The sequence below is a fragment of the Podarcis tiliguerta genome, assembly GCF_965153285.1.
Source record: "Podarcis tiliguerta genome assembly, chromosome: 5".
In the NCBI taxonomy this organism is placed as follows: Eukaryota; Metazoa; Chordata; class Lepidosauria; order Squamata; family Lacertidae; genus Podarcis; species Podarcis tiliguerta.
This window is the reverse complement of record NC_139538.1, coordinates 38,500,367-38,517,900: the sequence shown is the minus strand read 5'-3', so window position 1 is coordinate 38,517,900 and position 17,534 is coordinate 38,500,367. Positions and strand designations below refer to the sequence as shown.

At 43.6% G+C, this 17,534-nt stretch overlaps 1 protein-coding gene across 16 annotated transcripts in view; it reads right to left on the bottom strand.

The window, feature by feature from the left end:
* The window catches only part of KIF1A (kinesin family member 1A), a 113,884-nt gene extending 97,654 nt beyond the window's left edge, over positions 1–16,230 (bottom strand). For 4 of the 16 annotated variants that reach the window (XM_083443157.1, XM_083443158.1, XM_083443159.1 and 1 more), the window contains exons 1-2: positions 15,615–16,228; positions 836–996 (exon numbers count right to left, since the gene is read on the bottom strand). In XM_083443157.1, the coding sequence (XP_083299283.1) occupies positions 836–941 (106 nt within the window). In that variant the 5' untranslated portion in view covers positions 942–996; positions 15,615–16,228. Of the gene's footprint in view, positions 1–835; positions 997–15,614 lie in introns of all 16 variants that reach the window. The other 12 variants (XM_083443147.1, XM_083443156.1, XM_083443162.1 and 9 more) reach the window with 8 other exon arrangements.
* Between the last annotated feature and the right edge of the window lie 1,304 nt (positions 16,231–17,534).

Here is a 17,534-nt window from a genome sequence, read left to right as displayed (position 1 = left end):
TTGGATTCAATAGAGAGAAGTAGTTATGTGTATGTGTGAAATAGCTGGTGGGCATGGGGGGGGAGTCTTCTACAGGTCCTTCGCTTTCTCCAAGTGTTGATCCCCAGCCCTCTCCCCTTTAATTCCCATGTAGGCAGCTCGTGCAACTTAGCAATGCCCTCTAGGAGTACAAAGGAAAAGTTTTCTGCTTGGCAGCTTCGAGAATTCTATGGAGGGAACATATGGGCTAGAACCATGGTAAAGACTCAAAACATTAGACTGTCCCATGTGCCATGACCCTGAAATAAACCCCACCCTAGCTGCTTTTTCAGAAATAAATATTAATTTGGGAGTTATGACTACAGCATTTATCCAGTCAAGAGTAATTTTTTTAAAGTATTTTTATCTACAAAGAATTGGTATCACCCTATCAGGCCATTTCAGAAAAGAAATGAAAAGACACAATTATTTCTGTCTAGGAGTTGGTGCATTGCTGAGATGGTTCTCTTTTTTCAATACGTTGCTGGCCTACAATTCAGATGCTCACATAGCAATATCAGATATTATGAGGGAAAGCAAATCCTCGGGGTAAACCTTGTCTGAAGCCTTCATAAGCAAAATTCTCTCTCTGCCCGCCCTCCAAAGTGTACTCCCAGGTAAGTGGAGTTAGAAATGCAACCTAAGTGTTTCTATGTTCTGTAATGCAATTGTAAAACCTCAGTAACTAGCAAGTACAATTGCATTATCTCTTCCACATTCTTTCCTGGATTATTGATCAGAAATGACAGAAGCAATGTGAGAGACACTCAAACCCACCCTGAAGTGTCTTGCCGAAAAATATGCAATGATTACTCACTTGTGGTGTTTCCTGTCATCTGTATGATACATTTGGAGTCCTTGCCCATTTCTCGGGAGTTGAAAGGACGCACCCGCACTGCCACCTTTACAGAAGCTCCTGCCATCCTGATGGTTTGAAGGTTTTACTCCTCTTGCTAGGATTGTACTCCTGAAAATGCCCTGAAGAAACAAGAAAGAGATGTTAGGAACGGCAACCTGGCCGATGAATTCTGCACCAGCTAAGGTTTCGAAACAGTCTTCAGAGGCAGCCCCACGCATTGCAGTAATCTAACCTAGAGAGTGCCAGAGCATAGACAACAGAAGTTAGGCTATCCTGGTCCAGATAGGGGCAAAGGTGATGGAAGTCTCTCCGCATCACCAAGGCCACCTGAGCCTCAAATGAAAGCAATAGATCAAGAAGTACCCCAAAGTGCGTACCCAAACCTTCAGAATGAGTGTAACCACAGGGCCGAAGAACAATCCCTAAGCACCACCCTCTGGAAACAACAATCCAAGTAGGACCAATGGCAGAGGAAGAGGAGTGTGGAGGGAGTGCATCGCCCCCAGCAGCGCAGTCCTGGTGGGGTGCCATCGCTGCTGCCCCCCCACCCACACTGGGTGCCACGCCCCCGCCGGCAGCACACCACATCCCCAGGACGCGCACCACGCCACCAGAACATGCGCTAGCCCCGCCCGCTCTCCGTCCCCCGGTGCTGGAGCATGAAGCTCTGCCACTGAGTAGGACTGGAACCACCACAAAGCAATGCCACCCACTCCTAACTTGGAAAGCCACTCCAGAAGGATACCATGGTTGATGGTATGAAAAGCTGCTGGGAGGTCAAGGAGAATTAACAAGGACACATTTCCCCTGTCTCTCTCCCAAGAGAGGTCATCATATAGGGTGACGAAAGAAGTTTCTGTGCCAAAAACTGGGCCTAAACCCCAATTGCCTTCTTGGTTGTCAGAAGATCTTAACTGCGATATGCTCTTAACTCTTCGTTTGGCCTTTGGTCCTGCACCCTGATTGCCCTTGGGTCCTGACTCCTCGCTCCTGACTCTCTCCAGGCTGTTGCCTGTATCCCAGCCCAGTCTTAAGTCCTGATCAAACTGGACCATCACTGTGGATTAATGCCATTTTTTTCGGCATGCAAAATTTTGTAGGTTCTTATCTTTTTCGTAAGATTCATTGCCTTCTAAATTTGACAGGGTTTATCCCTGTTGGGTGCATGAGAGCTGATAAGAACCCTGCCCCAAGGAGACTGATGCATATTTGAAATATAGCTAGTAATTTTTGTCAACTGGAGAAGCAAAAGGCCCATCAGAAAGCACTGGTTAAACCCGGTGGATCAAATTAATTTAGCAAGGCTTACTTAAACAAGATTTTCCTTAATCTGTGGCACTATCTACTTTGCCGCATGACCTTCCTTTTTCTGGAGAGAACCTGACCACCTGACAGCTGGCCATCTCCTTGCCTAAAATTCAAAAGGATTATTGACAAAGAAGGCAGCAGCTTTTGCTCTGCTTTCAGACAGTCCAAGTAAAGAGACAGATAGTGCCCCCTGCCATGTATTTGTTTTATGGTAAGTTTTGAGGAAGACAGGCTGTGTGGGAATAACTGTCACATCACAAGACATCAGAACTAGTTCCCATGAGATGATGCCCTAGTAAAGTTGTACAGTACATGCAGGCCTGGATCTTTGACTTGATTTCTCCTCAAACTCATTGGTTACCCCCCAGCTTAAGGTGATGCCATCGTATTCCACAGTGAACAGAGGCTGCTCAAAGGGAAGGAGGACATTTTGGAAAATTCAAAACCAGTTTGAGTGGAATCTCCCCTCATGTTTTCTGCTTCCACTCTCCATAACTGGTATAAAATCACATCAGCCAGGCTTTACTATACATCTGAGTAAGAGAGCTAAGCCTCCTGGACCCACCCTAGTTTATTTTCAGTATAAATAATTCAGTGAGCTAAGTGCAGTGCTCAGCTCAGCACAGTCACAGCCCTCAGCTACATCTAGGATTCTCCGCTTACTGGCGGAAGATACAAAGCACCAGAGAAACCACAGCGGAATTGAGAGGGAATGTCAGATGAAAACCCCCACCCCCGGCTGCCCCTTTTAGTGTTTTTTTTCAATGTGATCTGCCAACTGGAATATTTGCTCTGCAACAAACTCAATAGCTGCTCCAGATTTGCATAACTTTATTGTATTTCATTTCATTTTATTCATTTTAATATTTGTTAAGAGAAACAAGCTTTCCTTTTTAAAGGGGCATGTTATGATTTGTCAGGGAAATTCAGCATTCTAAATTTCCTCATGTTATAGTTTATACATAAATGTCCAAGTTAATTTCTATTTCTGTAATCTTGTTTTACATTTATATTCTTAAAAGCCTTGTTCTGCAATGGTCCAATGGCTAGATAAAAATAAATGAATCTGATCAGAATAGCTGCTGCTCTGTTCTATATAGCCACAGCCCTGAGATGTATAAACATCTACAATCACTCACTATTTATGAGGCATCCACACAACACCATCATTTATCCATTCTCATCTTGTATTTTCCTTGCGGTTCTTCCTTCTTTTCTCAGACCATGGAAACGTCACTTCCAGACAACCCCTTTATTGAGCATTTATCTTGATATGTTTGTGTAGAGGTTATACAATTTCCCAATAGTTGATTGCTATCCTTCAATTTCTAGTGCATTTTCCCATCACTTTCCTTACTGCAAAAAGCAAATTTATTGTACCAGAGCACTTTAATTCTGCAAACCAGGATTTGCTGGTATGCCATTGAATTCCTTCCATAAAATAGTGACATTCTGGAAGTGACCAAAGCCTGGCTCCACACCCACACCCACCCACCCACCCACACACACACACACTACATACAATCACTGCTATTACCCCAGTTGGTTAAATTGGCCCTATTGCTAAAACGTTGAATATTTCAACTCAAAGGGACAATATTTTCATTATATTCACATGGGAGCACATTTTTCCTCCCTGTACTAATAAAACGGCTTTCTCCTACTACAGCTTAGGCTGTATGTGAAAAAATGAGTGCTGGAGCCACACACAGAATGCAGTTATTAAGTGATAGCCTCAAAACTGCCCCATCTAAACATCACACAATATTAAAAAGATTGTCAGCAGTGTGCATGTCTGAAATTGTGAGAACTGGACGGAAATTAGTTTTTGCAGATGCAAGTCACCAAGCAGATATTAAAGATGAAGATAAGCAGTCAGCATCTGCCTTAGTTGTTTGTCTGTTCATTGCTCATTTCTGCTCATACCCAAGAGCTGTCTGAATGTCAGGAGCTGCGGAAATAGGCATACTGAATGAGAAGACTTAGATATTATGGTGGGAAAAACAAGTTTTCTAACCCCATATTTCCTTCCTAATGCTTGGCTGGGTGGGGTGGCAGGGATGGAGATTTGCAGGGGAGAACTGCCAGGTGAACCAGAGAACTCAACCTTTCTCTTGAACACTCAATGGTTTTGTTCAGTCCACATTTTTAAGCAAACTGACCAGAATAGCACTTCCCAAACTAATTCATGGATCAGAACAGTCATCCTTTGGCTTTAGCACTCCTCCAAATTATGCAAAAAAATTTGGCTCAAGAAATGCACCACAACATTTATAGAAAAATGCATATTTTAGCCAAAATATATTTAAAACAATGAAAATATTTTTGTGGTTTTTAAAGTAATTATTGCAGATTGATGTAGAAATGGAACAAAATGGCAATCATGAATGAACGAATGTATGTGAAATAGATCAGAAATTGATTCCATCTCTACTCCTGCAAATCCCCCCCCCCCCGGGCACACCATTTAAGAGCCCAACTGGGGTGGGCTGGAGTTACCATAGGGCAGGGAAAAGACACCCCTCCCTCCTACCTGTCAGTTCTTCCCTGCAAGTTGTCCAATCCCTGTGTTTGCATTACTGTAACAAATGTATATTTGCTCAAATAATGCATAGCTCTACCTGAAAAGACAGTTTGCTGTACTGCTGATTGTATGATTTGTGCTACACCAGAAATGCATGAGCTGAAGGAGTAAAGGAAGAAAGAGATGCAAAACTGCACACAGTGTTCCTGGAGAGTACATCAACTGAACTGCGTTTTCTGCTAGGCTCACTAATCTCTTAGTGTGCCAAAATAGAGAAGCAGAGACACCATAGTCCCCAGTGGCTTGTGGCTATTAAGAGTGCTTACTTTAACAGCCAGAAAACACCCCCATCTGTAAATGTCTTGAATGCTGCCTCTATATGGAAGATTCATGTATTTAGTTCTATCTTACATTTATGAGTTTCTTAAGAACACTCTCCCAAAACCCTTTGTAATTTTCATTTAATAGATTTTCTTTAACTAATAGATTTTCACTAATATGTTTATACTCTGCCTTTCTGAAAATAAAAAAAATCAACCAGGGCAGCTTACTTACATAATAAACTCCAAAAACATGATAAGCAACCCCAAATTAGAATACTTTTAAAATGGTAGATGCCATATAAAAAGGCATTGGGGAGGCATGTTTAAATAAAGATGCTTTAGACTTGCTACAGCTTCTGCGTGAAAATAAAGGTTACCCTTATTAATTCACAAGAATGCGGCTTCCAGAATGCAGAACAGAAGCTGTGTGTTTCCCAGGAGAGCCAATGCAACAACAGCCTTTTTTAAAGGAACAGAATACTTCAAAATGGCGAAGAGAGTGGGCGAGGGAGGGGGCCAGACCTCATTAACAAGTCAAAGGCATCCGAGTCCAAGATACGTCACCAACATTGCACTTACTGCATAGGAGCGATACTAATATACATCACACAGTGATCTGGCTCTGCGTTTTAACAGTTGGAATCCTACCTACATATTGCAAACACTTTCTCTAAGTGTGGATCCTTATGCAGCTATAATGGCATCATCAATGGGCTTGGAGCAATCCTACGGTTTGCAGAAGTACCAAAAAAAGGGGGGGCACAAAAATAAAGATGAGAGGAACAGCAAAATACCCAGAAATAAATGAGCATACTTGGTAGGCACAGAATGCTGACTGTCAGGATAAATGAAACTGAAAACTAAGAGAAATGGAGTGTCCTAGAAAAGAGCATGTCTGGCTGGGTAACTGGCACCCTGAATAGGAGTACAGTGGTACCTTGGGTTACATCTGCTTCAGGTTACAGACTCCGCTAACCCAGAAATAGTACCTCGGGTTAAGAACTTTGCTTCAGGATGAGAACAGAACATAGCTGTCAACTTACAGATTTGAAAATAAGGGGCCAGCAACCTTGAAAATAAGGGACCAGCAGCCAAAATAAGGGACCTGCAGCCTCACCTGTTCCAGGCACTCGTCTTCCTGTCCTCCTGCAGTCTGGTCAAACTCATGCAGGTAGCTTCGAGAACACTGTCCAACCAACTTTGTAACCAGAGGTTCAACTGAATAGAATCTGAATCACATGCACCACAAGGCCTATGCAGCCTCAACTTAAGATGGCTCCCCGGCCTGGCTTTGCACTGCAAAGTCTGCAGCAGCACGTGCAACAAAATGGCGTCCAGCATTCAAAAAACCCCTCAGCTTGCATTAACTAGCCACACACAAGGCATGCAAGCTCCACCCCCCAGTCGTTCTTAGACCTCTTATTGGATGAGCAACACAGCCAAGCAACACAGTTGGAGCCTCCCTCCTCCCTGGCCGGCAGGGAGGGAAGGAGAGAAACTGCTTCCTTTGAAATTTAAGGGACATAATTTAAGGGACATTTAAAGGACATCTATCAATAAGGGACAGCAGCGGGACATGGCGCTTGAATAAGGGACTGTCTTCAAATAAGGGACACTTGACAGCTATGGAGCAGAAATCGTGCTCCGGCGGCGCGGCAGCAGCAGGAGGCTCCATTAGCTAAAGTGGTGCTTAGGGTTAAGAACAATTTCAGGTTAAGAACAGACCTCCAGAACGAATTAAGTTCTTAACCCGAGGTACCACTGTACTTCACACTCCAGCATTTTCTCGCCAATCCCACATGTCATTTATAAAACAGTTTACTGGAGCTATGTTTGTGCGAGGTGTTCTTTTGTTAGGCTTAATGAGACAGTGCTAGGAGTGCCTCTTGACTGATGTAATTCTTCTAGAGACTAAGGTGACAATTTCTTGGTCTCACAGGGAATTTCATCCAACTTAGCCAATGTGCACTACAGCACATCACCCTCTCAGTTCCTGCCCACTGAACATGACAACCAAACCTTGAGTGTTGGGAGCAGTTTGTTCCCTCATTCGCCAAACCAAAAACAGTAAATAGATACCATAAAAGTTCACCCTCCCACTGAAATTCAAAACACAGAAAACAAAACTAACAAAGAAGCAGAGATGTTAAAAGAATACCCATGAAGGAGCCATAGTAATTAGTAATTAAGATAATCACATGCATTTCTAATAGGGCTGTCTCATTGTGCAGTTCCCAACACAGCAAAGCTGTTACACTGCTAGAAAGGTTTCGGAGTGAGTGAAGCATTTTTGTCTGTGGTACAGAGCAGGCTTCTGAAATATAATCAACAGCCTGAATTTGCTGCCCTCTGGACTGCAGCCCCAAGATAGGATAGGTGGATATACGAGGTGCCTTCCCAAAACTTTCAGCTATTATTTTTAAAATGTAGTTTTCCAACCAACCAATGTTTACAAAAATGCATAAATCTGGTGAAAGAAAGTGCACATAAAATGATAATATAATTGAAAATAACATACAAAAAAATGCATTATATTAGGAGAAACTGCATACAGATCTGCATCCAAAATATGTTAATTAGAAGAAAATTGCACTAAAATGCTGAATAATTTTCATGAGGATATTTTAAAAATCCTCATACTGCTGCAGAAATGCAGAAAAGCAAATTTAAAATGGAAGAATGAGAATCTGAGAAAACCAAAATTGAGAGATCCTTCCATCCCTACTCAGAAATAAGGCCCACAGTGGAGCTTATTTCCCATTAAGTGTGTTCAGGATTACAGTCAAACTCGCTGTAGCATATTAGACTACCTATATTTAGATTCTGATTCGTTTTGCATTGAGTTGATAGCTCCCTACACATAACATTCACCCTACATCAGGGATGGGGGAGCCTATGTCGCTAGACTACATAGTCCAGATGTTGCTAGACTACAACTCCCATCATCCCTGACCTCTGAGCATGTGGCTGGGGCTGATGGGAGTTGTAATCCAATAACAGCTGGAGGGCCACAGGTTCCCCATCTCTGCCATATGCATTTGGCCTGCTCCCCACAGAATTGCCACTATAATCCTGTTTGGAACCATTCAGAGTAGGTGAATTTGACTGTCAACTATTCTGCCATTGAGTGAAGTAATATTATAATTAAGAATTTCCAGAAGACAAAAGTTGCAACAGTAAAGTTGCATAACACCAATGCACTGCTGGCATTTTGTGTCTTAGAAAGGACTACAATGCATTTATGTCAGGCAGCAAAGAGTTGACTCCCATTTTGCCTTTGTTCTTCAAATGACACACATTTTACTTATTTGCTTTAAATATTTATAAGCCTGCCTTCACGCAGCAAATTCTAGTTTCCTTGCTGGTTTGGAACTTCCTTAGTTTGTTGTACACATCCTGCTTCGGCAGTCATATATTCAAACAATCATATGCCCCCTGTCTGAGGTTTTTTTATTTAAAAAAAGTGGGGAAGGCAATTTTTGTTTTTAAGCTGAAAACCAGCTTTAGGTGTGCAATGAGGGAGGCTGCTTAATGATGACACAGATGCACTCTTCACAGTCCCTTCTGCTTCATATGGGCGAAACATGTTGCTCCTGAACTCAGTCCTCAAGAGAAGATTGAACAATGTGTGGTGAGTGTGCTTTCTGGAGCACAACAGTGCCTAGAAATACAACTGGGAGGGTATTTCTTGACCTCAAGGGTACTTAGGAGATCACAATAATACCAAAGCAGGCTCTAACAAAACCTAGACAATAGGAATAATGTTCATAGAATTGTTAATACGGGTGACTCAAAGAGCTGCCTAGTTGAACCCTGAAAGATAAATGAAATTTTGCAAACTAGCTCCAAGAGATGGTACTTTCACCACCTGCTGAAAACCTTTAGAGAAGTAAAATCTATAATTTATTTTAACATGTTCCTCCATTGACAGTTCTGGCAACCCAGTCAGATGGGTGGGGGAATAAATAACAATGATGTTGTTGTTGTTATCTTTCCTATTCTCAGTACTTCATCTGTGACCACCAACCTCGCTGATGTCCTGAAATTCTGGGTCTTATATGGTGCAATTTCAACTCCTCATTTTTGTCTTCCCTCTAGTCATCTTGATCAATAGTTATTCTCCTTTATATTCACTGTATTCTTTTAAATACTTCACAAAATTTTGCTTTTCATAAACTTTGTTCATCTTTCAACTGTCTACAAATTTGCTTGCTTTTATTTGTTTAATTTCATTTATGAATTAATCATGTCCCATTAAGCATGCCAAAGTGATTTAACAATAAAGACAGTGACAATAATGACATATACAATTTCAAGTCCAATACAGATGCAGACTAGGGTAAAAATCTCCACTTAAAAGGTTTGCTGAGAAAGGAAGGTCTTCAAAGGGCACTGAAAAGACAATAGAGGTCTCTGATATGTAATGAAAGGGTGTTCCAAAGACTAGGTACTGCCACATTGAAGGTACAAGTTCTGCATGGTACAGACCAGATCTCCTGATGACCTTCTGCTGCAGGATGCAGTGGTCAGATGGTTATAGAAGAGGTGAGATGATATTTTAGGTGTCCTGGCCCCAAGCTGTGTAAGTACAACACTACCAGCCCCTTTAACTTTGCCCAGTAATTTGATGGTGATATTCTGCCCCAGTGAGCAGTCAAGCAGCTACATTTTGTACTAGCTGCAGCTTCCAAACCAACCACAGGTCCAACGCTATATGGAGTGCATTGTGTTAATCCAATCTGGAGGTAAAAGTACCTTTTACCAGCTTCAGCTGTTTCTTGTCTGGCATAGCTTGATTGCTCTTATCCCTGAACAGCAATCAGGCTATGCCAGACAAGAAACAGCTAAAGCTGGTAAAAGGTACTTCTATCCACTGTGTTCACCTGGCCTCTAGACTACTAATATGCTCTTTCAGGGAGAATATGACTCCATTCAAAGTGGGCAACTGACCAATTATCTGGACTTGAGACCCACTTACCCACAGCACTTTCATCTTGTTGTGATTCAGACTCAGTTTGCTGGCCCTCAGCCAGCTCACCACCAAGTCCAGGCACTGGTCCAGGGTTTACATGGCCTATCTTGATTCTTATGTTACAGAGAAACAGATATGTGTATATCACCAGCATACTGATTATACTTTGCCCCAAATCTCTTGCCAACTGATCTCAACAGCTTCATGTAGATGTTAAATAGCATAGGGGATAAGATGGTACCCTATGGCACCCCACAGCACAACGTACAGGGAGCAAAAAAAACACCCAATGCTATTCTGCGAAACCAACCCTGGAGACAGAATCAGAACCAATATAAAACATTGCCCGCAGAAGCCATCTCACCCAACCAGTTCAGTTGGATACCATGGACAATGGTGTCAAAAGCCTCTGGGAGACTATTTAAGAATAACAGGGTTGCACTCCCCTTGTCCTTCTCCCATTAAAGGCCACCCATCAACCAAGGCCGGTTCAGTCCCATCAACCCAGAATGAAATGGGCCAAGATTATTATTTGAGTATTTGCAACTGTCCCACCATGACTCTCTTGATTACCTTCCCTCAAAGGTATTTGTGACAAACTCAAGGGTCTAGTATGAGGGATCCCCCCCCCCCCCAGAAGTGATTGAATCACCATCTCTTTGAAGACAGCCAGGACCACTCTCTTCTGCTAGGATATATTGACTACACTCTCAAGCCACCTTACCATACCTGGTCAGCATGCTTTAATAAGATAAAAGAGGCAAGAGGAACACATTGTTGGGTACATCATTGCAAGCAGTTTGTCCACATAATTAGGCCATATAAACTGAAACCTATGATTTCAAAGTAGATGTTGCACTGGATACCTCATGGGAGAATGCAGTAAATGTAGCATCAAGATAGCTATGGGGGTGAGCCACTTTGCTCTCAAAGTGCCTTGCAAACAAATCATAGTGGGCTTCCAAATGGTCTAAAACTCCATTCCCTGGAGCAGGTATTAAAAAGCTTCAGGCAATACAAAACAACCCCTCTGCTACACAGGTACTTGAAGATGTGATGGAGGCAAAGGACAATCTTCACTGCCCTTACTGCTCCTCAATAGACACAAATCTTTGCAAAATGGCATATCTGGAACTGGACCCCATCAGTGATAAAGAGCCTTTTGTGCAAATAATCCTTTTGTTAATGCATTTCAAAATAGCACTTGCCTTTTCCTGCAACCATCTCACTTTGTTGACTCATTCAGATTATGAATCATTTTTACTCAGTGTTATATAGCTTATATCTTGCACCTTTAAAGACAGAGGAAGGACTTATACTTTAGTGCCACTTTGTACGTCATGGTTACCACCTATGCCTGAGGCGGCCTGGATTCAAATCCCCACCATTGTCAGATCTTGGGGTCTCAAATTTCAGCAGTGCCCTGTACAATGCCAAAATTCAGTGCCCCTGTGCCTCTAGCACTCTGTTCTAAATCATAGTTGTAGAGCCCCCAGCAGCACCCCCGAGGCTCTGTGCCCAGTGCAAGTGATCCGGTCGTGTCCCCTTAAATCTGCCTCTGCCCCCACTCAACCACAAAACCTACTGGGTGACCCTGGGCCAGTCAGCATCTCTCCAGTGGTGAACTTTGGGCTTTAAAATTTCAGGGGCACCTTGTGCAACGCCGAAATTCAGTGTGCCTCTGGCTTTCCATTGTTCGTCATTGTTGAAGTGCCCCTTGTGGAGCCCTCCCAGTGCAGGCGAACCAGTCAGGCTACCCTAAATCCGCCTCTGATCTCTCAATCTAATATACCTCACAGGTTGCTAAATAAAGTCTAGAGTGAACAATGCATACTGCCCTGGACACTTTTGAGAAAGAATGGGATAATAATACATAATTGTAGTGTGTGTTTTTTAGGGCTAGGGAAAAACTCTCCCACTGGACCCTTGCTGCTAATGGGCTAATGCAAGCATGGGTCATTCTTCTAAGAGAGTATAAGGCAGCATTTTACATTCTTACTGCTTTTTGCACTTTGTTCTGTTTTCATCTTTAAAGTAGCCTTTTGATTATTTTTATCTATTTTCTGTATTTCTCTAGATTTAGATGCCTCTTGATTGTAATAAAACCTCAAAGCAGATTACAAAATATGATAAAGCAATGGAGTTATCAGTTTGAAAAACAGTTAAAAACAACTCTTTAAAACATTCAAACAATAATTAAATGCACTAATAAGCTAAAAGAAAAAACACATGTCAACATTCTACAAATAGAGGAAATCAATGTAAGCTGAAGAGTTTGCATGGAAGAGACAAAGGAAGATGATTTGTGGGAAATGGAGCCAAGAGCTCACAAGAAGATAAAGGGTAACTATATAATAACAGTTGTGAAAATATGATCTGCAAATGCAGTGATCCATACACCCCCTCACCCTTTGTCAGAATGAAGTTGGCTAAGAATTGAATATTCCATAGTATCTTAGCTTTTACTCTGCCCTCCCACCATGTTGTCAGTGACCTTAGTCCTCCCCCACGAGCTATGAAATGGTAAATGGTAAACTATTCAGAGGATGTAGAAGAAGAAGAAGAGTTTGGATTTGATATCCCGCCTTTCACTCCCTTTAAGGAGTCTCAAAGTGGCTAACATTCTCCTTTCCCTTCCTCCCCCACAACAAACACTCTGTGAGGTGAGTGAGGCTGAGAGACTTCAGAGAGGTGTGACTAGCCCAAGGTCACCCAGCAGCTGCATGTGGAGGAGCGGAGACGCGAACCCGGTTCCCCAGATCACGAGACTACTGCTCTTAACCACTACACCACACTGGCTCTCACCCCAGATTACGAGACTACCGCTCAGAAGACTGGGCCTGGCCTAGCTAGGGTTGCAAGGAGATATATCAAAAGAAACCCATAGCAAATCATAATGGCAAGTCACAGGAGTCACACTGTGACCAAAGCAAACTAAAGCTGAGCCAAAAGAAATGCTCTGAACTTCTGATTATTAAAAACTTCTGTGCCCCGGTTTGCAATGGCAGATGTAGAAGACAGGCCATAACCTTGTCAAAAGGCCAGTGTGGATGAACATGTGTTTGCATCATCCAGAAAACAAAAAAGCATGTGACCTGCTCCCTATTCTTTCACTGGAAGCTAAAAAAAAGGCAGAAGTAAAAAAAAGGGGGGGTAAATGGTGATTATCTAGTTTTGGAAATTTTGGAGCGTAATCCAGATCATATGTCAGCACTTCCTCTTCAGTGGTGCTGCAGGGCAGGACTTCAGGTACTCAGCAGAATGAACAGGAGGGCCCCCAAATGCAGCAGGCCTGGCTTACAACATTTTAAAGTACTGTAATGCAGAAGATTATCTAAAGAGGGCACCCCACGCACAAGACTATGAAGCCCAGAGCCCAAAATTATCTAATTGAACCACAGGTCCTGTTCCCTCCTTATATGAACTATTTCATGAGGCTTACAACCCTAAAACAGCCGCCTCATCTCTTATTAATAGTGGCAAAACCTGGTTGTTGTTCTGTGCCCTAAAGCAACGAGCGTTGCAGCAAATTCGTATTCCTTGAGGTGCTGTTTGCAACTGCCTGCCTTGAGGACTCATGCTATGACATGCACAGATTCCTTCCACTTCTATTTCCAACTCTGAATTTATACTGCTGAAGTATAAAGGGTTCCTTTTCCTTAGCATACTTCATAGAGGACATGCTTTAGGCTGCGGATGGGGGAAGAGATGTCTCTTGCTCAAAGCCCTTGGCACAATAGCACAAGTCATTATATTCAGCCATGTTGTCAGCAGTCATGTTGCTCCTAAGATGGCCTCGGTTGACTTCCAAGCAGGCCACACTAATAGCAGGGCCCCCTCCCTGCTTATAGTCATCACCTCTGCCATGTATCTAATGCCCGCAGGCCCTTTTGTCTTTTCAAGATCATTCAGGAAGATGCACCGTTTCTATCTGACACCCAAAAGCATTATGGTTTTACTCTGCCTGGGATTATAAGACAACTAGTAAAGGACCTTGTGGTGCTCAAGGCAGGTGCTAGATTTAAGCATGGAGTCGGTGTCCATTTTTCACACCCTCTCCTTTACCCAAACAAACCCCCATCCAGGACATATTTAAGACCAGGGGATGCTATAGTACAAGCCTATCCAGTGATACTACAGCAGTGTGGGCTCTAAACCCTATAAAATGGCTGACACCCAGATAGATTCTCCACCCACATCAGAGCAGTCCTATATATATATATATATATATATATATACACACACACCTAAAGTATTGTCCCTAGCTAACAGCTTCTTTCCCCTCAAATGTGACAGATGACAATGTACCCACCTTTGTTTTGCTGCAGCCAACATTGTTCCATCTTCATCAAACAGGACTGTATTTTTATAAAGATATATGCCATGCCACAGGTTTCCAAGGTTCTCCACACACCCACACAGAAATTGGGAGCCATTGCATGTGCAGGAAATGGAGACTGGAATGTTATTGCTACTGCTACAACAGACATAGTTCCTTCTCACCCTCCCGCCCTTGTCTCTCATATGTGCTTTCATTAAAAGGATGCAGGGTTTGGTTCAAATCAAATAAGTGTGAATTATGGGGTGCTCAAAACATAGGTTATGCGGGCTGGCTGGCAAGCCCTCGCCCAGTCCCCATGACTCTGCATTCTTTCCATGGTCCCTGTGTCACAGCCATTGGCGCAGGGGTAGATGGGGTGGGGTGGGGTGGTGTTTATTAGCAATGCCTTTCTGTTGCCTAGCTGGACATTTTTCAGAAGCTTGCAGATTGGTTTGAAAGACAATAAGAGGGTCTTTCTTCTTTCTCACAGAGCAACACAGACTGATCAAGGGGAAAAGGCGTCTGCCCTCTCTATGATGGATTAGGAAAAATAAGCAAGTGGAGAAAGCACAGGAAACTAGTCAGGCATCACAATAAAAACTGTGCCTGGTGGGTGTTTTTGTCTTTTGAGTCTGAGCAAATGGGTTATAATTGCAATCTAAATTGAATTTTATTGGAAACATCACATTTCCTTTTACAAGGGAGGGTTCGTGTCTCCTTTCATTCCTAACATCATTTTCCAGTCTGACTGTTCTCTTACCTGCTAGCATTACTGGCCATAACACCCCCTCATACTTCTCTCTCTCTCTCTCTCTCTCTCACACACACACACACACACACAAAGAGCGCTTTCCAATGGAAAGAAAAATAGAGAACAGAACCTGTGTTGTCACTTAATTCTTGCTCTTTCCTTAATAGCCTCACACATCCAAGGGACAGAAACAGTGGCCCGATGGTGGGGCCCATGATTGGACACACGCTGAGCGCCAGACACACACCCGTGATTGTTCCCCCAGAGAATTCAAAGCAGCATCGGCTGGAAACTGGTGTCCATTGTCCTTTCTTGAAACCCAGCCAGCCGCAAGGGAGGGGGAGAGATGCGCAACTACCAGCTGCATTCAAAGCAGAATGAATAGGACCTGCGAGAGGACCTGCAAGGGCTCCCGAGGCCTCTCTCCCGCAGATACGGGCCGCTAGAGGGCCAGTGCTGCAAAAGGCGAGGCAGCTCCAAGGGCGAGAGAGGAGGGGGGGGTACCAAGAGAAAAGGCGATGGAAGGCTGCGGGCTTACCTTTTGCGGGCTCAGAGGCTCCGTGCGGTCCGCCCTCGGTTGGGAAATGCCGGCGCTGGCATTGGCGAGGCTCCGGGATGCGGCCCCTGTTTGCGCGCCCGCTTGCCCGATGGAACGAGATGCGAAGAGACGCGCCTGGCCGCCTCCCCTGGCTTGTGGTGCTGATGCTGCGCTCTCTGGGGATGCTCGATTCCTGCAGGTTCACTGCGCGCCCCGCCCCTCGGCCCTGTCAGCGCGCTGATTGGCTGGCAGAGCAGAGGAGCCTGTCGACCGCAGCCGCCAGAAGGGCGGGGCCGGCACTCGGCTTCTGCCGCTGTTGATGCTGCCTCTCCGGAGGGAGGGAGGGAGCGAGGCGCGCCTGCTCTGGGCGCTCCAGAGGCCGCCGACCCGCTCACTGCGGAACTGCGTGGCCCCGGGGGGAAAGCCGGCAGAGGCAGCCGTCTTCGCCCTGGGCAGAGCACAAGCTCCTCCCCGCCCACTCTGGGTATGACTCCTCAAAGCAGCGAGCGAAAATGGAGACGGCAGGCATCCGTGCCAACCGCATCCATGCACTTGCTCTATCGCAGGAGATCTGACTCATCATCCCCAGCCTGCGCATCCACACAGGGCCAGACCAACGCGCTTTTGGTGCTCGAAAATTGCATTCCTCGCCGCCCCGCTGCACACACGCTAGCAAGGAAACGAAATCAGTGTTATGACAAAAAGAAGCGAAGAGCGCCAGCCATATATATATATATGTATATATAATCGGCGTTTTTGGTCTTCATTGCTGCAAAGTGATCACATGTGAATATAGCAGGTGTGTAGCAGAATCAAGTAAACACAGCTGATCTCCTGCCACATTTGTGTGCTCAAATCTTTTTGCAGAGTTCACATTTCGGGATTGTATGGAATTAATATTGTATGCATTGGTGGCATCAGCCACAATACGTTGATAACCTTTCAATTTTTCATATGATGATTCTGCAATGCCTCTGGTCTTCTTGGGATATATTTCATCTAGCCTTGACCAATTTGGTATTAGGAACCAAATCATCATTGCAGTAGCAGCATAACTACAACAACAACAACCTACCCTTCAACCCCAAGGTTCTCAGGGCAGTTCACAACATTTCAGTAAAATACAAAATATCCAGCATTTTCTAAAAGGGAAAGGTTGGACCATCCATTAATCAAGCTCCTTAAAAGGAAGGAATTCAACAGCCTTCTATAAGATACACAGATGATTGTCATCTAGTGACAAAGCAGAAGCAGGTGTTTCCCACAGTAGCACTAACCCTCTGGAACCCTTGCCCCTGTAATCCAAGAGGGGTCAACTGTGGCATGTTTTAGAACTTCTTTTTAAAAATTGCTTGCATTTCCTGGCTTAATTTTTATATTGTACTGCTTAGTATTTTGTCTCCAGATTTTTATTCTGATATTGAAAGTACGTGTTTTGTTTTATTGGAATTTTCACTTAATGATTTTAGGGTGTCATTTTGTTAAATCACAGATTGGAGGTTTTTATGTATTAAATGAACTATATACGTTGATGAAATAAATATTCCATTGACTGCTTTAATATATGGGTTTTTTTTAGTTTTGCTATATTGGTATTGGTTTCAGCCATAGTGTGTACAGTGGTACCTCGGTTTAAGTACTTAATTCATTCCGGAGGTGCGTACTTAACCTGAAACTGTTCTTAACCTGAAGCACCACTTTAGCTAATGGGGCCTCCTGCTGCTGCTGCGCCGCCGGAGCACGATTTCTGTTCTCAACCTGAAGCAAAGTTCTTAACCTGAAGCAGTATTTCTGGGTTAGTGGAGTATGTAACCTGAAGCGTATGTAACCTGAGATACCACTGTTCATGCATTTTTAAATTGTAAACTGCTTTGTAAATTAAATTTGGCAAATACTGCATATGAATAAACAATACTGTAT